General features: G+C 41.3%; 3 protein-coding genes across 4 annotated transcripts; 2 read left to right on the forward strand and 1 right to left on the reverse strand.

The window, feature by feature from the left end:
• Nucleotides 1-1,458: 1,458 nt before the first annotated feature.
• On the forward strand, nt 1,459-3,545 carry LOC135491731 (renalase-like). The gene is made up of 3 exons (XM_064777801.1): nt 1,459-1,510; nt 1,902-2,028; nt 2,423-3,545. Exons 2-3 carry the CDS (start codon nt 1,923-1,925, stop codon nt 3,535-3,537), a joined length of 1,221 nt encoding a protein of 406 aa, XP_064633871.1. The 5' UTR covers nt 1,459-1,510; nt 1,902-1,922; the 3' UTR covers nt 3,538-3,545.
• Nucleotides 3,546-3,578: 33 nt separating this feature from the next.
• Nucleotides 3,579-18,116, reverse strand: LOC135491730 (scm-like with four MBT domains protein 1). Of its 2 annotated transcripts, none has more exons than XM_064777800.1 (13): nt 18,039-18,116; nt 13,276-14,579; nt 12,425-12,858; nt 12,091-12,331; nt 11,753-11,853; nt 11,149-11,487; nt 10,703-10,986; nt 10,479-10,552; nt 10,020-10,260; nt 9,487-9,662; nt 8,607-9,016; nt 8,172-8,294; nt 3,579-7,827 (listed from the first exon to the last, which is right to left on the reverse strand). In XM_064777800.1, the coding sequence occupies exons 2-13, from the start codon at nt 14,450-14,452 to the stop codon at nt 7,687-7,689; spliced, it is 3,741 nt and encodes a 1,246-aa protein (XP_064633870.1). In that variant the 5' UTR covers nt 14,453-14,579; nt 18,039-18,116; the 3' UTR covers nt 3,579-7,686. The 2 variants fall into 2 exon arrangements, with proteins under 2 accessions (XP_064633870.1, XP_064633869.1); XM_064777799.1 differs by having other exon boundaries at nt 10,020-10,263.
• Nucleotides 18,117-18,320: 204 nt separating this feature from the next.
• Nucleotides 18,321-23,590, forward strand: LOC135491732 (store-operated calcium entry regulator STIMATE-like). Its single transcript, XM_064777802.1, has 7 exons — nt 18,321-18,687; nt 19,009-19,057; nt 19,315-19,410; nt 19,991-20,112; nt 20,426-20,538; nt 20,980-21,063; nt 21,190-23,590. Exons 1-7 carry the CDS (start codon nt 18,507-18,509, stop codon nt 21,433-21,435), a joined length of 891 nt encoding a protein of 296 aa, XP_064633872.1. The 5' UTR covers nt 18,321-18,506; the 3' UTR covers nt 21,436-23,590.
• Nucleotides 23,591-23,846: the final 256 nt, after the last annotated feature.

The following is a 23,846-nucleotide window of genomic DNA, read 5'->3' on the forward strand; positions in this document are numbered from 1 at the left end:
TAATTACGGTTACCGCTGTGTTATGGCGCATTATTGTTGTATTAGCTGCGCTTGGTAAACCTTGCGAAAATCTTACAAAGGCACGTTCGAAGTTTGACCGCAGAAGTGGTCTTTCTTGAAAGATTGTGCCAATAATAAACATATAGATATAAAACGAGGGTAACTATTATATTATTTTTACGAGCCAGTGATATATCCCTTATTTGTTTCAACGGATCATGCCAAGTATAAAGGTGTGACTAATTCGACGACGTCAATGTGTACGTCATCGCGGACATTTGGGCCAGTGTAAAGGTATTAAATTGATGTCCGTCTGAACAAGTGTCTAACACTGTTGTCTGATGGTGCGCGGTTACAGAGACCAATTACTCCAGATGATTGTACCTTGAGGATGTGATAAACATACATGTACATATATATAAAGTCGCACACGGCTTTAGTTACGTGGACAGTTGTTTTTATAAAAAACGGACAGACCACCGCTCTTTGGAACAATCTGTTGACAACACATAAGGACTATAAAACGGGGGGCTTCAATCACTTTTACCAAAAACGAAAAAACAAACTTTAGATTGGGGACAGGCCTATCCCTTTACAAGGTAAATATTCAAAGGATAATTGAATTGTATTTCAAACTAAACATTTGCTTAGCATGATTTTATAGTTCAAATATTTGGTTGAGCGAAGAATGCGAGAGACATCATTGGCGAATTCGGCCGAGACTAATTTGAGTTTGGTAAATGAGCAAGACTAAAAGAGACGCCCTTCCAGCAGAAGACTTTAGGCTGATAGCTAAGCATGCTCGGGTCATTAATTAGGGAATGTGATAACGGGAAATATCATTAATTTGATTCCGGGATCGCCAGATCTGAACTCGTAAAGCGATAGTAGACTATAGATTGCTCATAGTCAAGGAAGGGCCGGTGAGATTTGTGTACATGTATATATATAACTTGTTGGTGAATCGAATTCTCCCCTAATTTTACGATTTAAGAGCGGCGGTTTATGGTTTATTGTAGGCCTATATTCTGATTTGGGGAATAAATTGGACAGAGTGGTTGATTATCCCAGATCACGACATACATCAGTTATCCCGTTAATCCAGGGATCAGACGATCAGAGAAAAAGAAGTTCTGAAAACACCTTTGTTCAATTCGTGTAATGGAGGATTACCGCCTAAATATAGCCAGGGGTTAAGTATTTTCTTAAAAAACGATAATGTACCGTTCTATCGGACTAGGGTGGACGTCTTCACAGTGTTGTCTTCTTTCCTCTGTTGGTCGGATTCTGGGCATGCGGTCGGGATGAAGACAATACGATCAGAACAAAACAGGATGCGAAGGTGGCATCTTAATCATCGCAGGAAAATTCGAACTTCCCGCTTCGGGATCTTATCCCAGGCATAGTCTCCGTAAAACCCGCGTGGCGCCACTGGGAACACACCTGTTACATAAAGACTGGACCTTGGTGTTGGACACAAAGCCATACACAACCAACAGCCTTTGAATAGGTGAGTCTAAGAACTTTTCCAATGCGATATTTTGTCAATCAATTCACGAATAACAAGGTGCAGCAGTCACAACCGTGGGGTCACAACCATGGAGTCACAACCAACCAAAAGCATCCCGGCTGGGACGGAGCGCGGTCTGCTTTTAGTAGTTGGATTACTGAAAGATAGAGGGCAGGTTGGCATGGGACGAAGTTATTTTGGCGCGAATTTGAAAATGGTCTGCTAAACCACGTGGCGGAGACTCGTCAAGTTTCTGCCACGGCGAAAATGGGACATGAAACCTTGACATTGGTTGTCTCCCATCACAGCTTGTCTTGACTTGCAAGCCGTCTCTAAACTTTCTCCTATCATGTCCCTTTGTGAACCAAACAACCTTGATTTCTAATTTCAGGGCATGGTATAATTATCAGACATGAGTGGTCCAAGAGTAGCAATCGTTGGTGGAGGCATATCTGGCCTTGTCTGTGGCGCAAGACTGGGACAGCTCGGCCTGAAGGATGTGACTGTCTTTGATACAGGTATGGGACGGGTTCTCAAATCTTGACGAATGTGGTGCAATGGTGCAGATTTGTCAGAGATAGGGGACAACATTTGCCGACTGGTTGTGACATGTTGACTGGTTGTGACATGTTGTGGTATAATGATTGTGACCTGATACAGTCCGTGGCTGTTGATACAACTTGCAGGTTGTGACTTTGTAAAGACAGGGAAAACTGATACGTCTTTCTGGTTGTGACATTGTTAAGCAATCAGTCAACTTCCTCAAATCTGATAAAATATGTCTACTTCTCAGTTTAAAGTAGTGTGGTCAACAATTCTTGGGTGATGACAAAGACCAAGTCTTGGTAGGCCAAAAAAATTGTAACATGAGTGAACTAGTGATTAATAACATCTTCCAATTGACACTTCCAGGTAGGAGGGCCCCAGGAGGACGGTGTTCAAGTCGCAATGTCAACATCAACGGCAAGATTCACGTCTTCGACCACAGTGCTCAATATTTCACCGTCAGTGATGAGAAGTTTGCCAAGATTGTCGGCTTTCTAAACCGTCAGGGTGCAGCTAAAATCTGGAATGGGAAAGTCGGTCGATTGAAAAGTGGCAGGATATTTGAAGAATCTAAAGCACAGATGTTCATCGGGACTGATGGGATGCAGTCGATTGCGCAATCTTTAGCAACGCAGGTCAAAGTTCAACCGAAAACTTGGGTTGGGAATGTCCTATGGGAGCCGACGATAAAGCGTTGGAGAGTTGACCGCTATGGCCATTTTGATTATTTGGTCGTAGCGCATAACGGGAAATGTGCAGACAAATTGATGGCATCTGCAGGTGTGCCCGATATTCATAAACTTTTACGGGTGAGATTTGGTGACCGGCTTCTCCCGAATGACCAGCGCATGCAGTTGTGTTCAATCTGGTGCCTGCTTGTCGCATTCCCGCAGACTCTGAAACTGTCAATAGATGGAGCCCATGTGGATGGTATCACATCCAGGGACGGCAAACCATCCATTATTTCCTGGATAGCTAACAATACTCAAAAGCTGCAAAAGCCTTCTGAAAGACAAAATGGACCTGAATGCTGGACGATCTTCAGCACCAAAGAATTTGGGACAGCGAATAAGGTACCACAGGAAAACATTCCACCAAAGAAAGCGGAAGAAGTCACAGAACGCCTCCTAGTGGCTTTTGCAGAAGTTACAGGCCTGAAGAGAGGTGCGTTAAAGCCTTGTTTTACCAAAGTGCAGCTATGGGGAGCTGCCGTCCCCATGAATGTTCTTGACAACGGCGAGGAGTGCGTTTTTGACGGAATGCACCATGTTGGAATTTGTGGCGATTGGTTGACAAGCCCTTGTATAGAGGGCGCAGCAGTGAGTGGTCTTGCGGTGGCGGAAAAGATTTACAAAGATTCACAGGGAAAACAAGAAGGAACATCGTTATGTTGCAAATTTAAACCAACAGAGTCAGTAGTCATTGGTGCTTTTCCAACAAATCCAGCTTTGCATTTCAATCCTCTCCCTCATCACCAATGAGCCACTGGGCCCTGGGCTATAAAGAAGACAGGACAAGTCGCTACTCAGAAATAACTTTATTCCATTCCATATCGATGGACAACAATAGGACAGTTCATTCAGCGTTCAATATTCACTGACATCTGACAGCTGGTAATAAGCCGGAGAGAGTTCCACCAAAACTTGATCAGCGTATTAAACTGAACTTTCATTTCAAAAAGCTATTCAAGGAATGAAATGGCCAGGGCCATTGTGCTCACCTCATGTGGAGGAAAGATGGATAAAGAGCATGGTATTGTGTCATGTAGTGTTAGGTTTGATGTAGGTCCAAGCAATTACAATTTCCCCAAAATGGCCAATTTACAGTACATTCGACCTCTGTGACCTTGAAAAGTAGGTCAAATCAAAGAAGACCCGGGTGACACATTGAATGGTTGTTAGAATTAGATGTACCTATGATATAAAATTGGTGCCAATCGGGCAAGTAATTACTAGGAATAATGGCATTTTGAAGAATTTAGGATTTGGCCCCCTCCCTGGAGGCCAAACGGCAAATCAGATCGCACCAAACTTCGGTACCTGAGATCACCTGACCAAGGGGTACATGTGTACTTTATTTGTGATCAATAGTCATTGCAGTTAAGAAACGTGCCATAGTTACGGCCTGACGGCGAATTTACGCCATTTGACCTCTGTGACCTTGACAAGAAGGTCAAATTACAAACCTGTGTGACATATACTGTATGGTGGTTAGATGTACCCATGATATCAAATTGGTGGCAATCGGGCAAGAAGTTAAGGAATAATCACATTTTTAAGGTTTTTGGATTTTGCCCCCTGGTGGTCAAGTGGTGAATCATATTGGACCAAACTTCGGTCCCTGAGATCACCTGACTAAGGGGTAAATGTGTACCAAATTTGGTATCAATAGTCATTGCAGTTTAGAAACGTGCCATCGTTACATCCTAACGGCCAATTTACACCATTTGACCTCTGTGACCTTGAAAAGGAGGTCAAATCAAAAACCCGGAGGATATATGATGCACCTTTCCTAGAAGTACCTACCATATTTTTTTCAAAATTTCCCGACTACTATTAAGGGAGATATTGCATATTTTCACTTTTAACATTTGGCCCCCTGGTGGCCAAACCATGAAACGAATCGGACCGAAACTTGGTCTCCAAGGTGCCATTACATAAGGGTACATGTGTACCAAGTTTCAACTCAATAGCTCTAACAGTTACGAAACGTGCCCTGCTAACGGACGACGGACGACGACGACGACGACGACGACGACGACGACGACGACGGACGACGGACGCCACGGTATGGGATAAGCTCACCTCTGCTAAGAGGTGAGCTAAAAACGTACCGGTAATTGACATTGTGTGTGAAGGGCAAAGAAAGAGGTACAAACATTTTCAGATTAACAATATCATGGAATCATAATGCCCACGTTGGATTGAGTCAGAAAACATGGAATTAACACATACTTATACATCCAACCGTAACAAATCTTTGGCCATTTGAATTTTTTCACTGTTTGGTTTGAAAAAAATAAAGGTGGTTAAACCTGACAGAAATTGTAGCATTCTGGTCAAAACTCTGCGCAACTACCATTCTCAACATAAGCATGCCATGTAACATCAACTTCTATAAAATAACTAACTTGAATACTTGCATAGAGTTAGCTGATATCGATTACAATGACTTCTCCTTGATACGAAATTTATCAAAACAGATCTCTACAGTACAATACGGAATTCGGTAGTAGTCTGGATAGGCAGACCCTAAATGGTGAATGCAAATACTGCTAATAATTCGAATTCACCAATGTAGTTTTTGGTGTAGGCTGTGCATATAAGTTCAAAACAATTTGCTTAGTGTTCCCAAATCAGTATCTTCTCCAATCATGCAGGTTCAAGTGAGTGAATGAAAACAAATGCATGTCCCTCGTCCAACTCAAATTGCCATGTCCCTGAATTGATTTGAATCCGAAATTTACATTGTGACACTTTTCTGGAAAACCCCACAAAACAAAATCACAAGCAACTTGATATTTTTAACCTTACATGTACAATGTAACTCACAACCGAGACCTTGGGTAGATATGATTCCCAGGACATCGAACAATGTTGCATCAAACATACACATGGGTCCAAGGTTGGGGTCAATTCCGTGACGTCGGACAGGAGAAATCCCGTCAAATCACCCTGGCAACGAAACATGGCAGTTGGCCCGAGAATCATCTATTGCTGGGATCACCGATAATAAATGCAAAACATTTCATGACACTATTTACATAGCCTTGTACACTTTGAGGCCATCTCTGTTAACAAATCTATGATATAGAATAGCATATCACAATAAATAAAAGAATATTCTTTCATCCTGAAAATTATCTACTATTTGTACAAGTTTATCCAACTTACATTTGATACCGTACTTACAACTTAATACATGCACCTCTGCTATGATGAACACTACACTCTTTTTCGTAACTACAAGGCCAATCAGTGTCACTTTAGATGATATTCAATTAGGGACTATTGTGTTTGATGTTTCTAGAAATTTAATTTTAATTAAAAATAAATCTATCCATTATGGTTATTTACAATCAACAATAACTTCTCACCCTTTTATCATACATGAAAACAAAACTTAGGAAAATTCTGAAAAATCTAAAATCCTTCTGACTCGGCAAGTTTAAACCACATTTCAGCAAAAAAACAAAGATGAGATGAAATTTTTTTGAAATCATAATGCAGAAAGGATGTGTTGAAAATCATCCTAGAATCAGAAAGAATGTAAAATTGTTCAGAATTTTCTAAAGCACGATCATTTACTTATAATACGAATTCGGTCACCGAGTTTGATCAAACGATATACGGCAGAAAGTTTCGAGAGTTATGACTGCAACACTTCTTCTTATTTGTGTATTATTCAGATGTGGATACAGTTTAGTCATGAACGAACTAAAACACAAATAAATACACAAAATTTGCTCCGTTTGGAACTCAAGACCCACAACTTGCTCAGGCAAAAGTATGCTCTCGTCGCATGTGGAAATGTTTTCCTCAAAATTAAGTTTTCTTCCTGAAAATGATTGTACAAGTGTGGTGTACATTCTCAAAAGTAATCTTGTGCACAATCAGCCCATGGCAAAAACTAAATATCTGTCTTCAGCTGCACGTGCCTACTTTTGCCAGCGTGGGTCACAAATAACATCTCTCAAAGTGTGTACATGAAGAAGCAATTTGATATCAAACACGTGAACAAAATATCTTCTACCTGTAGCAAAGCATTCTAAGGTTGAATTTCGAAAGCACAATGAATTGGCACACCAAAATAATGAGTGGAGACAAATGTCAAAAAAAAAATTTCGAATTTTTTTCAAAATATCGAACAGGCAAGGTTTTTTGAAATCTCAATTTTCATTGCCATTAATTTCACTTTGTCTTTTTTATCATGTTCATGGCTTAATTCAACAATTTTGAACATGCACATCATATTGTATCCATTACAACTAATTAACTCAATCAAATCAATATATAAATTTGGCTGTTTTGAATTCACGAAATAAAAATCTCAATAAATTATCTATAACTCAAACAAGAATACTCACACCGGAGCCAGAGGACTGTCATGGCCCAGATACTGGTACAAACTAAAGAAACATAACATTACACATGACTCTTTCTCCACAATGAATCGCGCTTCAAACTCTAGCAATATCAGACTAAAAGTATCAGCATCAGTATCCTGAACTGCTGGTTCAGGACATCATGTCTTTTGACCCAGCCAAGGGCTGCACTCTTACAGAGGAACACCTGTCTAGTGTAAAACAAGAGAACTGAAATGTCCTTGCGTGTGCCAGATTGTGGCAGCCCTTGGTTCTCCAAAAAGGTTCCTGGAAGAGCTGGGTAATAATGTTTGTGATTGTAAAGCGCTTTGAGACAGTAGATAATACAGTGAAAAGCGCTTTATAATAACTCTCTTGTATTATTATTATCATTCGAACTCTGAAGAAACGAAAATCTGAATACGAAAATGACTCCAACATAATTTCAATTCAGAACAACCAACTTTGCTTTTTTTATGATATTGCTAGCAGCTTCAACCGCCATTCACTTCCATCTCAACACAGCAGTCAACTCTCTTCTTGGCAGTCATTTGGCAAACTGTTCATAAAATGCAATCTTCACTCTCTCGATGTGGTGACATAGTTTTATTGCTGGTCCGAGTTTCAGTTCCATGTGCTCCTGAACTGTTGGCAGTGTTAGGAGTAGTAAGGCTTGGCCATCAATCTCCTGTAAGAAATAACGTTAAGATATACCAACTACAAACTTAAAATCAAATAGACTCAGGTCGGGGAGCGGGTCAATTTGCTCATTATCATCCTCAAACTGCCCCAGGCCCAAAACCCATGAGGCCTACCCGGGTAACACAGTACTGTTACATTTTTGAGTCTCCTTGAAACTCTCAGCGACCGGTGTAAGCTCCATCGTACTCAAGCCAGTCCACAGTCCATGCAAACGTAAACGCCAGTCCCAATGTTCAACAGAGTTCTCGGGATATTGAACAACAGGATAGTCGTACATGTTGGTGATTTGTTTTTTTTGGCAAAAACTCCTAATATCGTTATTCAACTTACGTGTTCCCTGAACAGCCTGGCAAGGCTGGCACAGTCAGTGTCCTTGATGAACATGACAACGTCATCTACGCTCCACTCGAGGGGGTTACTGTCAAGGCACAGGCGATCTTCAGGCTTCACATGCTACAGGAAGAAGAGGACACCGGTTTGGTTAGTCTTCCTCTTTGGTGTGCCAGTGTTTCCCTGGCTATTGTCAGGTAGTTAATGAGTACAATGTTCCAGCGTAACATATATACAAGTCAACAACAAAGGCTATGATGGTTGACTAATTGTTGGTTTATACCAAGCTGTCATAAGCTTTGGGAATGTAAAGAAGGGGTTGATTACTAGATTACTAAAACAAGTGCTGACAAAGGCTTTGACTGCAAGAAAAGAGCAGTTGCCTGGGCAACAGACAATTCAAACAAATTCAAAAAATCGCGAAAGTTTCCTTACCTTGAATGGCGTTTGCATGGACACAGGTTTTGGCGGTGGAATATCATTCTTCGACAACATAATCTTTTTATGCGTCTTCCGCTCGAAAGTGAACTTTGGCAATTTAGCACCACGTGTTTGGATACCGGTTGGCGTGGCAACGTGTCGCATGTAGCGCCGTTTCTTTCGTGACGGTTCGTCATCGCGGGAGGCGCCACTATTGTTCATATCCTTACTCTCCGTACTCCGCTGATCGTCATCTTTCCCGTCAAAATTCTCATCACTGTCGCTTTGTTTTTCTTGCAGCAGGATATTAATACGCCGCTTCCTCCGACATTTACCCGTTTTCTTGGGCCCAGGTTCGACAATGTTGCTATGGCCACCCGGAGGACGACCAATCTTTCGTTTCTTCTTTTTACCGTAAAATTGAGCTGTAAAACAGATGTCAAAGTTCTTTCATAAAAATTCACAATCAAGACCACCTGTGATTGATTCAATGGACATGCTTCCCCTGCTTTGAAATAAATGTGACCCGCTCTACCAAAACTAGGCGCTTGTCGCATCTGAACTTGACAGGTTGATACGGACTTGTTGTTCATTTCCCTATTGTAGACCTTTTGTGAAATGTGACCAAATCAGTTTGTAATAGATTTCACAAAAGGTCTACAATAGGGAAATGAACAACAAGTCCGTATCAACCTGTCGAGTTCAGATGCGACAAGCGCCTAGTTTTGGTAGAGCGAGTCACAAATGATCAAATGACCTTTTTATCCCCAAGGGGAGACTCCAAACGATCAGTGCTAATTTGAACGGACAAATATATGGGTAAATTTCAAATCACTGCTTCTATAAGAGAAATCCAAATCACTTCTGTGTGAGAACATCAACTGTTTTCACTTACTATATTTCGTTTTCGTGAGTTGTGAACAATTCTCAGGACACTGGCTGTCGACAAAGTGCGGACTGAAGAGATTAGGACAGCACTCTAACTTGATGCAGACCTGCCGACAGAACTCTTCGATCTGGTCAGCAGATTTACACAACTCGACCGTCGCTCGATAACTCTTCCCTTTATATCTGTGAGGTAAGAAATAATCAAACATTAGTTAATAGAGTTAAGAAAAGAGTTCGACTCGAGCAGAGGAGATGGGTGAAATGTCAGCGTTGTCCTTTTGCCTCCAAATTTCTAACCAGGCAAAAGGCAAGATGACAGGCCAACCTCACTAAATTGTAGTAGTGTCTTCCAATATAACACCCTCCACAAGGCAATAAAAGAAAAAAAAAATTTTTCGTAATTTTTATTTTGGGGGATTTCGTTATGACTTTCAATTTTTTTCAATCAAATTTGTTTTAATTTTTTCAAACTGAAGTTGAATATTCGCAAAAAATCTGTGAAAATAAAAACTCCCACAAAATTATGCGGTCTTTACTTACTTGGCTTTGAGAATCTGTTGATGCATGTTAGGGTTAGGATCGCCCTCTAGCTGCAACTCCCGCAACACCCGACTAGATTTATACGCAACGTTTATCAACATCGATAGCACCTCTTTCAAAACAAGTATCACAGGACCGGGGCCGACACACTTGGGAAGCTCTGCAATGCGCCCCTTGCTCAGGAACGGGCCCGAGAAACACCGGTGGTTGTAGTAGATCTTGGGACACAAAGAACCCACTCCTGCTGAAATGAGACAAGTAAAAGCTTAAAGGTCGACGCTGATCATCTATATTGTATTTCCTCGTGGCGAAGGGAAACAGGGGGTGGGAGATACTTCAGTCCTTTCAGCCAGTCTGATGGGAACCACATGAATGTTTGAATCCAGAGCTGGGATAGGGTATGAACATGGTTTGAATAACAGAGATGAAATCCCTGCTTCTGTAGGCTCCTCAACTTACCTGGAGTCTCTCCGTTCCTCATCATGGAGAATGCTGCCGTGCGAAACTCCTCCGGGGTATCACCAAACGGCCGCCTGAAATAGACAAACAAAATATAAACAACATCTCATCATAACAAACAACGGCTGCCAACGTAAGCCAAGTCTTAAAGGACAACCCATCTTGGTAACTGAAAGACTGCACTTTTTCGGCGTCTTAAAACCTACAAACACGACCACACTTACTCTGGTTGGACAACTGCAACCCGTTTCTTCAAGCCCTTGGTGAATCCAGACCTCCTAGGCGGCTTTAACGGGTAGCTATTACTCTCGCACCAACCAACGGGATATATGTCATGTGACTCCACATCGACGATATGATTGGCTACAAGCTTTGTTGAGTTATCCAGATGTACCCACATCAAACGGTCGATGATTTTCGTGATTGTTGCAGCGCAGATCTGGTAGGGATGGGTCGGGTTGATTGCTTCTAGTTTCATTCCACGTTTGAACTCGTGGTCTGGGGTCTCCTGAAATGAGATTGAACGCATTGAGAATGGCACTCCACACTCATGATCAAACAAACACGGGTTACCTGGATCTCAGACGTTATCCTGCATTGTGCAATGGAGATTTGACATCAATGCTGTCGGCTTTGTGAAATCATTTCAGTTAAGGACTAAGATACTCACAGCAGTAAATATTTCTTCTGGCGCTGGCTCCGCTTTACAATGTTCACAGTAATCCGCCCAGTCGAAGTCCGGCTTGTTCCAACCGCCCGGAACCGTCAGACGGATACCCTTCCAAGAGCACCATTGGATCGGGAAAATATTGGGGGAGTTGGCATGGCAACAGACTTTGACACTCCTTCTCTCATCTCCTTCCCGAAGGTCGTCAATCTCCACGATGAAGTAATAGTCGTTGATGACATCGATGACCGTCCCGGCACAGAATTGCGTTTGGTTCTCAGGGTTGAGCACCTCCAGCTTCCAGCCCTTCTTGAATTTATGCTCGGGGATTTCTTCCTGGTCCTAGAAGTGATAAAAAAGATAATTTTCTCCGACAACTGAGATGCATAATTTTGGCATCATGTTCTTTTTGCCAACACTGACAACATGGCAAACATGTTTTTCGAGCCAAGGCGTTTGTCCCTTGAATGGCCAATTTGAATTCCTGTAAGGCATTTCTCCATGTCAGTTTGGATTTATCTGGCTGGTGTCTACATTTTTAGTTCACACCACATCGTGAACGACCAGTTTCTGGATTTCTGCCTATGGTGGCAAAAACTTTCCTTACCTTGAAAATATCTGTCGGTGGTTTGAAGTCGTCATAGTCCTTAATGGCACATTGTAAAATCTCCGACCACTCGGAATAGTTAGTGTGTTCCCTTTTGATAACTGAAATCAAACAGTCATTGAAAGAGTCAGGAACATAGAGTCATTTCATTTGAATACGTCAGACCAACTGGCACTTAATCAAGTTTTTCATGCAGATGACAAGTTTGTCGTTACTTTTTCAAGTCATATTTTCACAGTTCATGGACTTTAAATGTATTTTAAAGGGTTTTTGAGTCGTCTCAGAGCATTGGATGATGGTTTTAATGACTCAGCTTGGTCTAAATAACGATTCCCTACCTTCAGGAGGTCGATAGATACAATCATTTTCATGCGCCCAGCCAACAGGATGCACCCGCGAATGGAGGTAGAACAACCAGAAATCGTGTACCGCAGTATTGGTGCCTTCATATCTCATCAGGAGGCGCCCACCGACGTTTTCTAGCACCTTGACGATCCAGACAGCCTGGCGATAGAGCTGGTGCTGAATTTCTAATCTCATGCCCTGTTTGATCTGATCCACTGGAGTGGTTCCTGTTTTCTGAAATATGAGAATTTCAAAACTTTTACTCTTATGCCCATCTCCGCGAGTCCTTAGGTATTATTTGCCCAATTTGATCTTTCGTTGACCTACCTTATCAAGAAGATACGACGGTGCTGTTCTCGCCCCGGTCAACGTCTTCACCAAAAACTCCTTCCAGTTGTCGTACTTGTATTTGATCGCTTCCGGAGGCTGAAGTCTCTTCCCATTGGCCGCGCACCAGCCAATCGGATGCATGTCCGCGTTCAGTACATCGCACCAGAAATCGGCAACGTTGTCCTCGCCATAGCCGTCATATCTCAGCCGGAGAAGCGGCCCGCATGTCATGATTACCGAAGCCACCCAATACGTATCAACATTTGACTTGTTAGCGACTTCGAGTTTCATGCCTTTTAGGAAACCACTTTGTAGGCTGTTTTCGACGTGTTTGAACGACGTTGGTGGGGCGGCAGTGGCACCAGTCTCCTCCAAGTACTCCTCCCAGACAAAGTCAGGGCTATTGTATTCAACGGGGATCTCGATTTCCTCTGAAAACAGAAGACAAGGACAGTCAGGCACGGATCCAGAAGGGCACCCCAGACACCCTCCCCCATTTCTTGAAAATCTTTGAAATTGACCACGAAATGTTTGAAAACACCAGGAGTTTAGATTAGAAATGTAGTGCATGTCCCTCGTTATCTGGCTCCTTGATCCGCCCCCGACAGTTGACCCAATAGACCCATTTACGCATTAGAAGCAGTGTTGGCATGAAATGGGTCAACAATGTTTAAACTGACAGAAAACCATGACCACGGCATTATGTTTTACTTCCTCATTACTCAGCTTGGTAAAAATCTTAACCTGGTACGTTTTAAAAACTGCCAAGATATGACCAGGCATGACCATCTAGGGTCTTCCGCATACTTGGTACGAGTATGCGGAAACTGCTCTTCGATATTACTCACCTTCAATTGATGTCGACAGGTCCTGCTGTGGATCATCAACGTCCATTGCCTCCTGCTTGATTTTCTTCTCAATCTCCTGTAGCCCGACATCTGGGAAGATCGATTTCTGATCCCCCGACTCGAGCTTCGGAACTGTCTTTAGATTCATCGGCATATCGGTGCTCGTGCTTGGCTTCACATCAGGTTCTGGTCTTGGTTTAGGCGCAGGGTGACTAGGGGTGTGTGGAGAGAGTTGTGGTGGGTTCTGGCTAACGGGTGTAAGTTGTGGCCTGTTTGGGCTGACTGGTTTGAGTACGGGTATCGGGCCGACAGTCATCGGTAATGGATGGCTTGCTGCAGCTGGAGTTGATACAGTCAGTGGGGTATTCTGCTGTTGCGCAGGATGGTGGAGTCGCACTTTTGGTATGTTTAGACAAGGTCCACTTGGCATCATTTTCGGTGGAGCAGACATTGTTGGAGCAATTTGAGGCATATTCTGAGCAGTAGTGACAGTGACCACAGGAGAGGAGAACGCAGCAGAGCTGCTCACCGATGATGTCATGGTGTGCATCGGTTGAGGAACATTCGGAATCTTCAACGGCTGAAACGTTGACGTCGAGGTTGGAGCCAGAAGCTGCTGTCCAGGTGGATTTTGCAACAACACTGCACCAGGTGGTATTTGATTTTTGAACACTTGCTGTGAATGTTGGGTGGATATAAGTTGGAATCTTTGTTGATTTGGTCCTCCAGAACTCGACTGCGTCTGTGGAATCGCAAGCAACTGGATCGGCATCACCTGCTGGTAACCCTGTGTGTTCACCGGGATGTTTGGGTTGCCAGCACCGCTCGCTGTAATGCTTGTTAGATTCGGCGCGCTGTTTGGCACCTGGATCGGGCCAACACTGACGCCAGTAGCTGGAGCCTGTGTCACTCCCGGCATCGCCTGGATCAATGTCCCAGGAGCCTGGCCCCTGACCCCCTGGACATTTGTATTGGTGACAGGTTGCGATATGACTGGACTCCGGGGAACCTGCAGCGGCTGTGAAATCACGGGGCTCCTCGGGGGATGTGGCATCAAGTTCATATTTGGACTCCTCACAGACTTGGTCACAACCGGGATATTTAAAGTTGGTATTGTCAGTGGAGTGGGCACAGGCCTCCTGTTGGGACCCTCCCCAGGATTTCTATTATTGGCCATTTTGGTGGGCCTCGTAAATATCAACTGAATTGGCAAGGTTGTCGACTTTATAATGGTCGTACACCGATCGATCGTAGATATTGTGAAGATCACATATCTCTCATTAGGGCCTTGAAGGATTTCAGACCTGAAAATATAGAAATGAACAAAACATTAGCTTGGAAATTGGTGTGGCTATTCTCAAAGTCTTTGGAGACCCACCAGAGCGGTGATAATTCCTTAATTTCAATCAAAATAACATCTCCAACAGATCTGAAAGGCAGATTGACACATTATTATTAGCCGCCTCAAAAGCCACGATTAAATACAACACTACATCAATAGATAAGCACCAGGCAAATATTGGCTGATTAGAACACAATAGCCATGACTATTCAGAGTACCCTCCAGACACGTGGCGTGGCATGTTGCATTCTGATGGATGCAGCAGCATCTGTGCCCGCGGCACAATGAAGTAAGGAGATCAGATATCATCGGTCCTCCATTCACGGTCACTGAGAAAGAAAAATTCATTTTGGTTACAATCAACTAAAGGACGGTCAAAATGAATGAATGAGCATCGCAATTTGAGTGGGTGAAGCCACACCAGATTATTTTTCAGATATTTTGATAATAAAACCGTCATCAAATACCACTAGGCCCTGCTAACAGATTGTACATTTAGTTTTTAATGCATGCCACAGAATTGACGCAATGCCGCGATAAATCATGTTCATTGAATCAACATTATACCACAATTGATATCATTATTATTGAACATAACGATCCTTTCAACAAAAGCTCGGCAGATATTCTCATGGCTCAATCCATGCAATCAATCCCTCCCCTGCTGTCATATGCTTTAGAAAGGTCCACAGACAAGGTGTCTGATTTTTTATCTCAGCCATAATCATGAGTCATTTAAAAAATTTCCATACTCTTTTAAAATTCTAAACTGGGACATGACATAGCCAGCTAAGAAACTTTGCACAAATCAATGTCATGTGTGTCCTTCATGTCCTAGAAATTTAGTTGGAGTATTGATTGAAATGAACAGTAAACAAAACTTGTTTTAGGTCTGCACGGTTTGGTATTCCAACCAAAACTTATTTAACAAGTCAATGTCCCAAGTCTATTCTACTAAGCCGAAACTTTCTCAAAAATCTCCAAGTCTGAGACAAAAGAGGTTTTCTGACTATTCACACTACAAATGCCCTTCACCTTGTTACATGACATGATACATTAACAGCTGCACACTCCTACAGTGAAAATGACTTATATCAACTTGAAAGAAATATTATGAAATAAAACTAACTCTATGTCACAGTGACTAAAATTGATCGATTGTGGGATTTAGCTAATTTGATTGCATCAATGGCGCTATCAAGCTATTCAGAAAACGCCACTCCCGATAAAAATTGCCTGCAAGAAGATGGGGAACATCATGTTACTATGGCAACACGGATGAACCACCAGTGACTTCTATTCTAATGGTAAGTGAAATGAATGCAACAAGTGGGTGATTAATTTCGTTGTAACTCATTGCTGAATCAACAAATGAAAGATTTTGGTCAACGCGATGTTGAAATGTGCTAGTGTTTGCAGTTTAGATAAATATTTTTTAAAATAGCAAGATTTTCATTTTTGTGAGAAAGATTTCCCATTTTGTCAATCTATGACGACTAGTCTTTATACTGAAAACCCACACATTCTACAATGATTTCTGTGCCTTTTCTTTTTTGGGGGTTCACAGATAATCACGAAAATATATGACTGCAAAAAGGAAAATCTAATTGAAATTACAAGTTATAGTTGCGGTGTTGTCAAAATGCCGAATTAAAAGCGTGCAAAAGTTGAGATATTTAGAAGATTCGATAGTGACACACCTGGAATGCTTTAGAAAGATCTGCAATCACGACTGTTTGTTTCGAACTCAAGTTGTCAAAAAACGTGGAGGTTTTCAAAAGTGGTCATGACCTAATTTAGGTCAACCTCAAGCAAAGGCTTATTTTGAAACATATTTTACAATCAAAGACAATATTTAAAAAGTCAGGCAGGACTGACAATACATGCCATAATGGAAGAGCTTCATGCATGTCTCAATATTTTTTAGTTAGTTGACTAATCAAATAATACACCAGACTACATGTATATGCACACAGTCACAATATTACATCTAAAATGATAGCACACATATCAAACATATAAACATGTTGGGTTGTAAATAAAATGCTTAGTAATTGACCTTCCACTGTGGCACATTCATATCTATACTCAATAATCCACAGTTCACATAACAAAAGTGAAACCTCAACACTAGCCTCTTGATGACAACAATGAACTCTTTTGACAGAGTAACTATATATTCAATGTTGTCTAAGAACATGTATGTTATGTAGTCACATTCTTTGTTTGATGTCACAACAATGAATGTTCATCTCAGTAGTTTGTAGTCCAGTTTTAGTCACATTATTACCGGTAGTGTCTTAGTTTTTAGTCACATCATACATTCGTTATACGTAGTCTTAATATCTTGGAGTCACACTGACACCGAACGCCGTCTTCTTCATCTGACATTGTCTTACTCCTTTTCACATTCAATGTTCGTTGTCTTAGTTTGTAGTCATATTTAGCGTTGTCTTTGCCAGAAGTAGGCCTACTTGCAATCAAATTAGTGGTTTTTAAATCTTTTGATTTGGAATGCAGTCTTGCCATCACAATCTTCCTTTCCACCCCAAGCTTAAGCCTTAGGGCTGGCCTTTTATTGGTATCGCATGAGTTGCATGGTGCGAGGGAGGAGCATGCGAGTGACATGGTATGCAAAGGGTATCCAACTCCATCGAGTTAGTTTTTTCCCATCATTCTGTTCAAATTATCTTTTTATGCCCAACTCTAACGATAGAACATAACAAACCAACACAAATACTATTCTTATCATCTCATGTGCAGTGTAACATGTACGGGTATTGAGGTAAGACCTCATTACATTAGCATATGCATTGAGCAATGACTGACGTCATCATTGGAAACGGACGAAGTGATCGTTTTGAGGTCACCACTCTAGAGCAAAAGAAAAACATCGTAATCTCAAAGAAATCAAAAACCAATAACAGCACGTAAAAATATATGTTCTAAATGACAGTTTGAAAGTATTTTTGGAGAACGAAAACAGTTTTAAAGCAAAGAAATCGGCGACCAAAATGAGCGATTTCATAGCTCGACGCCAATCAACCCACTGCGTGCTTGAATCGTGCGAGGCTGATTATCATATTCGACGAGAAATTACTTTACAAAGAAAACACCTTTATCGGAAAGTACAAAAGACGTGTCCAACGCCAAAGTATAGTTGGGGTATCCAATTAACGTATCTAGATTTTTTCTCGGGGTGTTTTAGGTCAGTATTTTTGTATCCAGCTGGAGAAAACGCAAGTCGAAAAACCCGATTGCGATGTTGCGTTGACGATGAAGTTGCGAAGTTTGGAGCAGTTCCAGGTGCGTCAGAAAAACACGTCTTGTTCACCCACAAAATAGAAAAGAAACGCTTAGGAAATGGGTTCATACCTTACTAGATGTTTTCATCTTGCATGATATAAAAAGAAAAAGTTACCTTAATGGCGTTATTTTTCATAATTTGTATTTCAAAAGTCGTCGAAATTTCGTCAATCGCAAAATTTCAAGATGGCACCAGGTGCTATGCGCATGCGCTCATATATTGCCAAATATTTCTGCAAAGATAGCACTCAGGATCAGAAAGAAAAAAACTCCCTTAACATTTTACACCTTGCAATCGAAACCAACTCTGATTTATTTATCCATATCTTAGAATCTAATTTGCTTTAAACTTAAAGCCGGTATCAACAATGCGCATACTCAGTAGCTCCGCACTGAATAAGATGACAGTGCTTCCTGTATTTTTGGCAACAAAAATGTGTTTTTTGTTCCTCTAAAACTATCAACTTATGGCTTTGATCGCGATCGAGTTTATTCAGAAACATGTGTGATAGAATGTCTTACATTGGTGCTAAAATTGTTTCATGACTTAGCTCCGATTTGTGTCCGTAAAGGAGCATTTTAGATGGGGTCTGCCAACTCCATAAATTCCACTGTGAAAGCAAATGACAGTTTTCAAAATGACAGCAGTCTCAACTCTACCTCCCCAAATGGGGAGCTTCATTGTGCTACTGGAGATTTGTTAGGTCCTCTTGGACTCTTTGTGCAAGGACTACTCGCTTTTGTAGCTTTTTGCTCACTTATTGGTAAGGGTCTTGCCACCGATACCGTTTCATAGCCCAGGCTGCAGGCATAGGGCATAGGCCTACTCCTCATGCTCAGTCCTGCCAGTCTGTTTTGGACTTGGTTTGGTACGTCGCATGAATTGAATGATGGGCACTTCCAGGGCCAGGCTAAGCATGACCAAGAATGAACCAGCCGCTGGTCGTGTAAAATTCCCTTTAACCTTTTCCACAGGCATCTTGAAAGTTTACCATCTGAGTTTACTCAGTGTCTGTCAGTGTCACTGTCAGTGAGATGAGGGTTTCAAATTTGTAATTCCTGGATTCTATTCTTTTTTCTTACAGTTAAACGGTTTTGTGAACCGAAGCCCTCAAGACGCCCATGGAGGATATGGTGAGCATTTCTAATTTTCACAAATACTTTTTCGTTTTACTTGTATATGAAAAAAATCAGTTTTTAATAAGGACACCCTTGAGAGAGACTTACAAGTGATGTCCCTAATAGAGAGGTTTTCTGATTAGAGAGGTCAGATTTAATGAAAAAAACCAATATGGGTTCAAAACTAGTGTCCTTAAAAGAGAGGGTGTGGTGTCCTTAACAGAGAGGTGTCCGCTAAGAGAGGTTCAACTATACATTGTTTTTCTTTCCAGGTTTTATGACACATCCAAGCAGGCCCTCGGGGCAGCTGTGATACATTTCGCCAATGTTTTCCTTGCCGATGTATTCCAGGGAGACCCATGCACATGGTAGGTAGCGCCAGGTATCAATTTTGCTAAAATTTGAGGAGCGGCTGAGGTCAAGTGGCTGGGACTCTCGACTAGTAGTCAAGAGGTGCCTAATGTTATCCACACATTTGACATAAACAACCAGCATTAATCTCATTCTCTGTGCCGACAATTGGAAAACCTTCACTGTTCAATATTCAAGGTAATAAGATCACCGAACATCTGTTGCCAGTTTTATTCATAATTTGCAGAGCTATGTATCACGATCAATTAAAATGACATCTGACACAATGCCATTTGTATTGGGACACTCTTTCCGTTGCCATGGTAACACTTTGATAATGGAGTGGAAGATGTCAATTTTCTGATGGATCGATCAGAAGAATGTCGTCTGGTAATCTTATGAGAAGATCAATGCAATAATAGTGTGATATTGTCTTTATCACACTAGAGCAAGTTCGTATGCCTGATAACTGCACTACAGCCTATAGTGTAAAACTGCATTTCTATTTACCTGGACCACCAGTAATTACAAATGGTGTACCCCTTTTAACAAAAAAGAGTATTTGAAGTGTGATCATTTAACAATTCTGTTTAATAGGTATGTTGTGAGTTTCCTACTGGACTCGACCATCGGCCTCCTTGTGATTTATATCGGGCTGAAAATCGCTCAGCTCGTCGTCCTCAAGAAAGGCTATGATACGCTCAGGTTTGGAGAATATGGTGAGTGAATCAATTGGGCACAAGTTGCAAATTACCCGTCATGTGGGCAGGTTGAAGTGGGCTATTGTAGTACTATACTTATAAGTACTAAATCCCATACGTCATGCTTAGGTGAAGTTTCGCTGAACCAAGTTTCGAGGTTGGTCATCATGTCATGGGCTATTGAGTACCAAAGATTCCCTAGTCACCCTCTTAATATTCTATCAATATCACTCTCTGCCACAGATGCTGCAACGATTACTGCAGGTCACAGTGATAGAAAATAATATTTCATTTTGCCTAGAGCGTTGCAGAATTAATCGGTTACTTCCAGGTTCTCCACCACAGTGTAATGCCTGGATAGGACAGTGTGCTCTATACATTCTCGTCATGATCATCGAGAAAATCCTCATGACTTGTCTGGTGCAGTTCAACTTTTGGAAAGAGGTACGTTTTCGTTGTTTATATAATAACATCACCTGATGTTTATTGTAACTTATATATCGAGGAAACAGTGCTCACTTGGGCTGAAAATTTTAATGTAATGTAATGTGATGGAATGTAAAGGACATTACTTTACACTATATTACATTACATAACTTTATATCATTAATTACACTTGGGCTGAAAAAAAGCAGGAGGGTGTGGGCTTGAGGTTGAGTTGAGTTGATATAAAATTTAAAGTTAAAGTATGCATTTCTAAAGTGCTTTTCCATGCCACCCTACTCAAAGTGCTTAAATTGCATCCCAGAATGCTCTCGGGGACAATAAAGACTAAGAGCAGCAACTAAGCTCTCGGGATTCAAACCCATTACCTTTTGGTCAGAAATCCTGGGCACAACACCATCGTACGTCCGCACTCTAATGAAACATGAATATCTTTTTCAGGTCCGTAATTTTATGATGTCGCCAATCAAAGACCCTCACCTGGAGCTCATCATTGTCATGTTCATAGTGCCTCTTATCGTGAATGTAAGTCTGAAGTTTTCCCTTTGTAAGAAGAAAACGGTTGAAGAAAAATATTTTGTACCCTTTTCAATCCGAGCCCATCGAAGGCACTGGCTACTGTAATCTAAAATGTCTGCTTTTACCTTCCAGGCCATAATATTCTGGGTGGTAGATAACTTCCTCATGCGTAAGGGCCGTGGTGTGACGCGGTCGATGAGCAACGGCGACTCAATACGCTACCACAAGGCTGCTGATAAAGTCAAATACTATCCAAGATCTGGCAGTGCTGAGGCGGATGATTCCGATTCAGACGTTTTGTTATCACTAGATGAGGACCAAGGAGCGAATTCGTCGGACCGGTATCACCTATTGGCGAATTCTTCAGCGGTGTCATAACACCGGGTGTTCGGCGTAGGACCTTTGGAAATTGATCAATCAGATTTCATAAAGCGACCAAGAAAAGTTACATGTTTCATTGCAAGCCTCTACGAAATGTACATTTCCATTTGACCTACTCTGCACGCTGGAAAGTTCATGGTTTGGGTTCTAGGCTAAGTTGACGCCAGCGTTGGGGACAAAAGGTTTTGAACAACCAAGTCCTGATATCAACAAGAGTAGAGGTCATCATTTCACAAAGCCCAGTCTCTCCTGACACCTTTCAATAGACCTCAGATAAGCTGCCTAATCAGTGGTCTAACCTGAACATTTCTTACCGGTATTCATTTATGCACATCAGTGGAGTTTGTTAAGTTTGACAAAAAGACCTTGAATCTCATTCCTACTGTGGGGGTTGTACCAGGGATCTCCTGATCACTAACTTAGAAACACAAGTCACTAGACCACTGCAGTTAGGAACCATCAGTACTGTCCCACAGTTATAGACTATTATGACCTCATATCCAGGGAGCTGTTGTTATGTGTGGTACCTATTGTTAGGTAACATAGTTTGCACCTGCAGGCAAGGTTATGCACCTGCTTACAAGGTTATGCAAGAACAATGTGGACCCCTAGTTGGTCACGGTGTTCATAGTGTGTCAGCTGTACTATTAAATAACGCCAGATTCTACACTATTATTGGCTCATTTTTAGGCAAAATCATGGTTGGGCTTCTAATGGTGATGCAGAATTTCGTTTTCTCACCCAAATTGGTGCTGTGAGCTTGAGACTGATGGCCATCAAATGGCAATATATATCCCTGTATGCAACACTGAAGGTCACATTGTAATTTGTTTTTCAGTTTTGTTTTCCATATATTTATCATTAAAAAAGTAGATAAATCTTCTAACATTTAGATAGGAAGTGTGGATCAATTTATCTAACACAATAACCGAAATTATCCGTGATGTAAATTCTATAGGGTTTGCCTTACATCTTACTCGATATCCCAGATCACCAAAATTTTTATGGAACATGGCTGGGCTTTTATCACATGATTTTGGGCACACCCTGTATTCAAAAATGTCGGCTCTTCTAAACATGAATGGGACATTGTGGCACAGGCTTTTTCACCAAAATATGGGACACATAATGTTATTGTCCAGTTTATTAGAGTCCAGTTAATTATAATCTGAGTGGTGTTGTCTGTTATTCTGAGGATACTCTCCGTCAGACACGCACAGTAAACCTATACAATCTTGCCAAAACAGTTCAGTAATTTCAAAACCATATCAGTAGGATATTTTCAGTCCTCATGCAGAGTGCATGTAAATTTGAAGGCCGACTCAGTTTGTTCAAAATTTGAAATTAGGAATTGAATTTGAGATTTATCGATGATGTGAGTACACATTGAATATCAATTTTAACATTGCTGCTCTTGGTCAATCTTCATGACATTAACATGTCTACTGACTGAACAGCGGCAATGTTTATTTCTTTTTACTTATGGGGCAGACAAACACCATGTATAAATGAATAGTGTACCGTAGTTCTTTAACCCTTCAACTACCAAGTGCTTCGCTAAATATTGAAAAAATTCATAAGCAAAACCATGATTAAGGAAACTCGCTTTTGCACAGTTTGAAAGTACTAGTATATTATGTAAGATTTGCGTGAATTTATTTGCCGATTAAGATTGTTTCTTTAATGTACGTGTATTGAATTAAGTTATCTTGTGTACATTGTATTGTGTTGGAAGCTTGAGAAAGTACCTTTATCAGCGGCTGAAATATCTCACAGAATCAACTGCATTTAGCTCAGACATTGAAATTTCGTTTTAACATGACAAGTCTGAATAAGAATCAGACTGTCTTCCTTACATTGGCTGCAATGAAAGATGTGGAATGAAAGGTAGATTGGTGTTATAGATTTGGACTGATTTTTGAACCTGGAATAACTCATTTGACTCATTTTTGGTTCTGCGACTTAGTCAAAATACTCAAGAAATTGAAAATAAATGCAGCTGGCCCATGGTTTTTGTGTTCGCCTCTTTTCAGAGCGGCACACCGAGTGATGAAGTGGCCAAATTCTGTGATGTTATGGGGTGAGCCTCTGTTGAAAACAACGTCATTCTCCATGATCTGTGGTGTGACGTTGTTTACAATACAGACTGGCCCAGTGATTTGGAGAAGTTGGCCACTCCACTGCAAGATGTGCTCGTCATTAAAGAGGCAAATTGAAGTTTCTGGGTAGTACCATTATGCCGATTTTTTCAAATGAGGTCATTATTTCTGGTTCTTTTTATTATGATAAATGTGTGATGCAGAAATTGCAGACGCCATTATCTCGTTGTAGTTTAAATAACAGTAACTTGAGCATTCTCCAGTACTTAATATGCTCTTTGCAAGCCAATTTATTCTCGTAAAAAAAAC

Source organism: Lineus longissimus, chromosome 7 (assembly GCF_910592395.1).
Source record: "Lineus longissimus chromosome 7, tnLinLong1.2, whole genome shotgun sequence".
In the NCBI taxonomy this organism is placed as follows: domain Eukaryota; kingdom Metazoa; phylum Nemertea; class Pilidiophora; order Heteronemertea; family Lineidae; genus Lineus; species Lineus longissimus.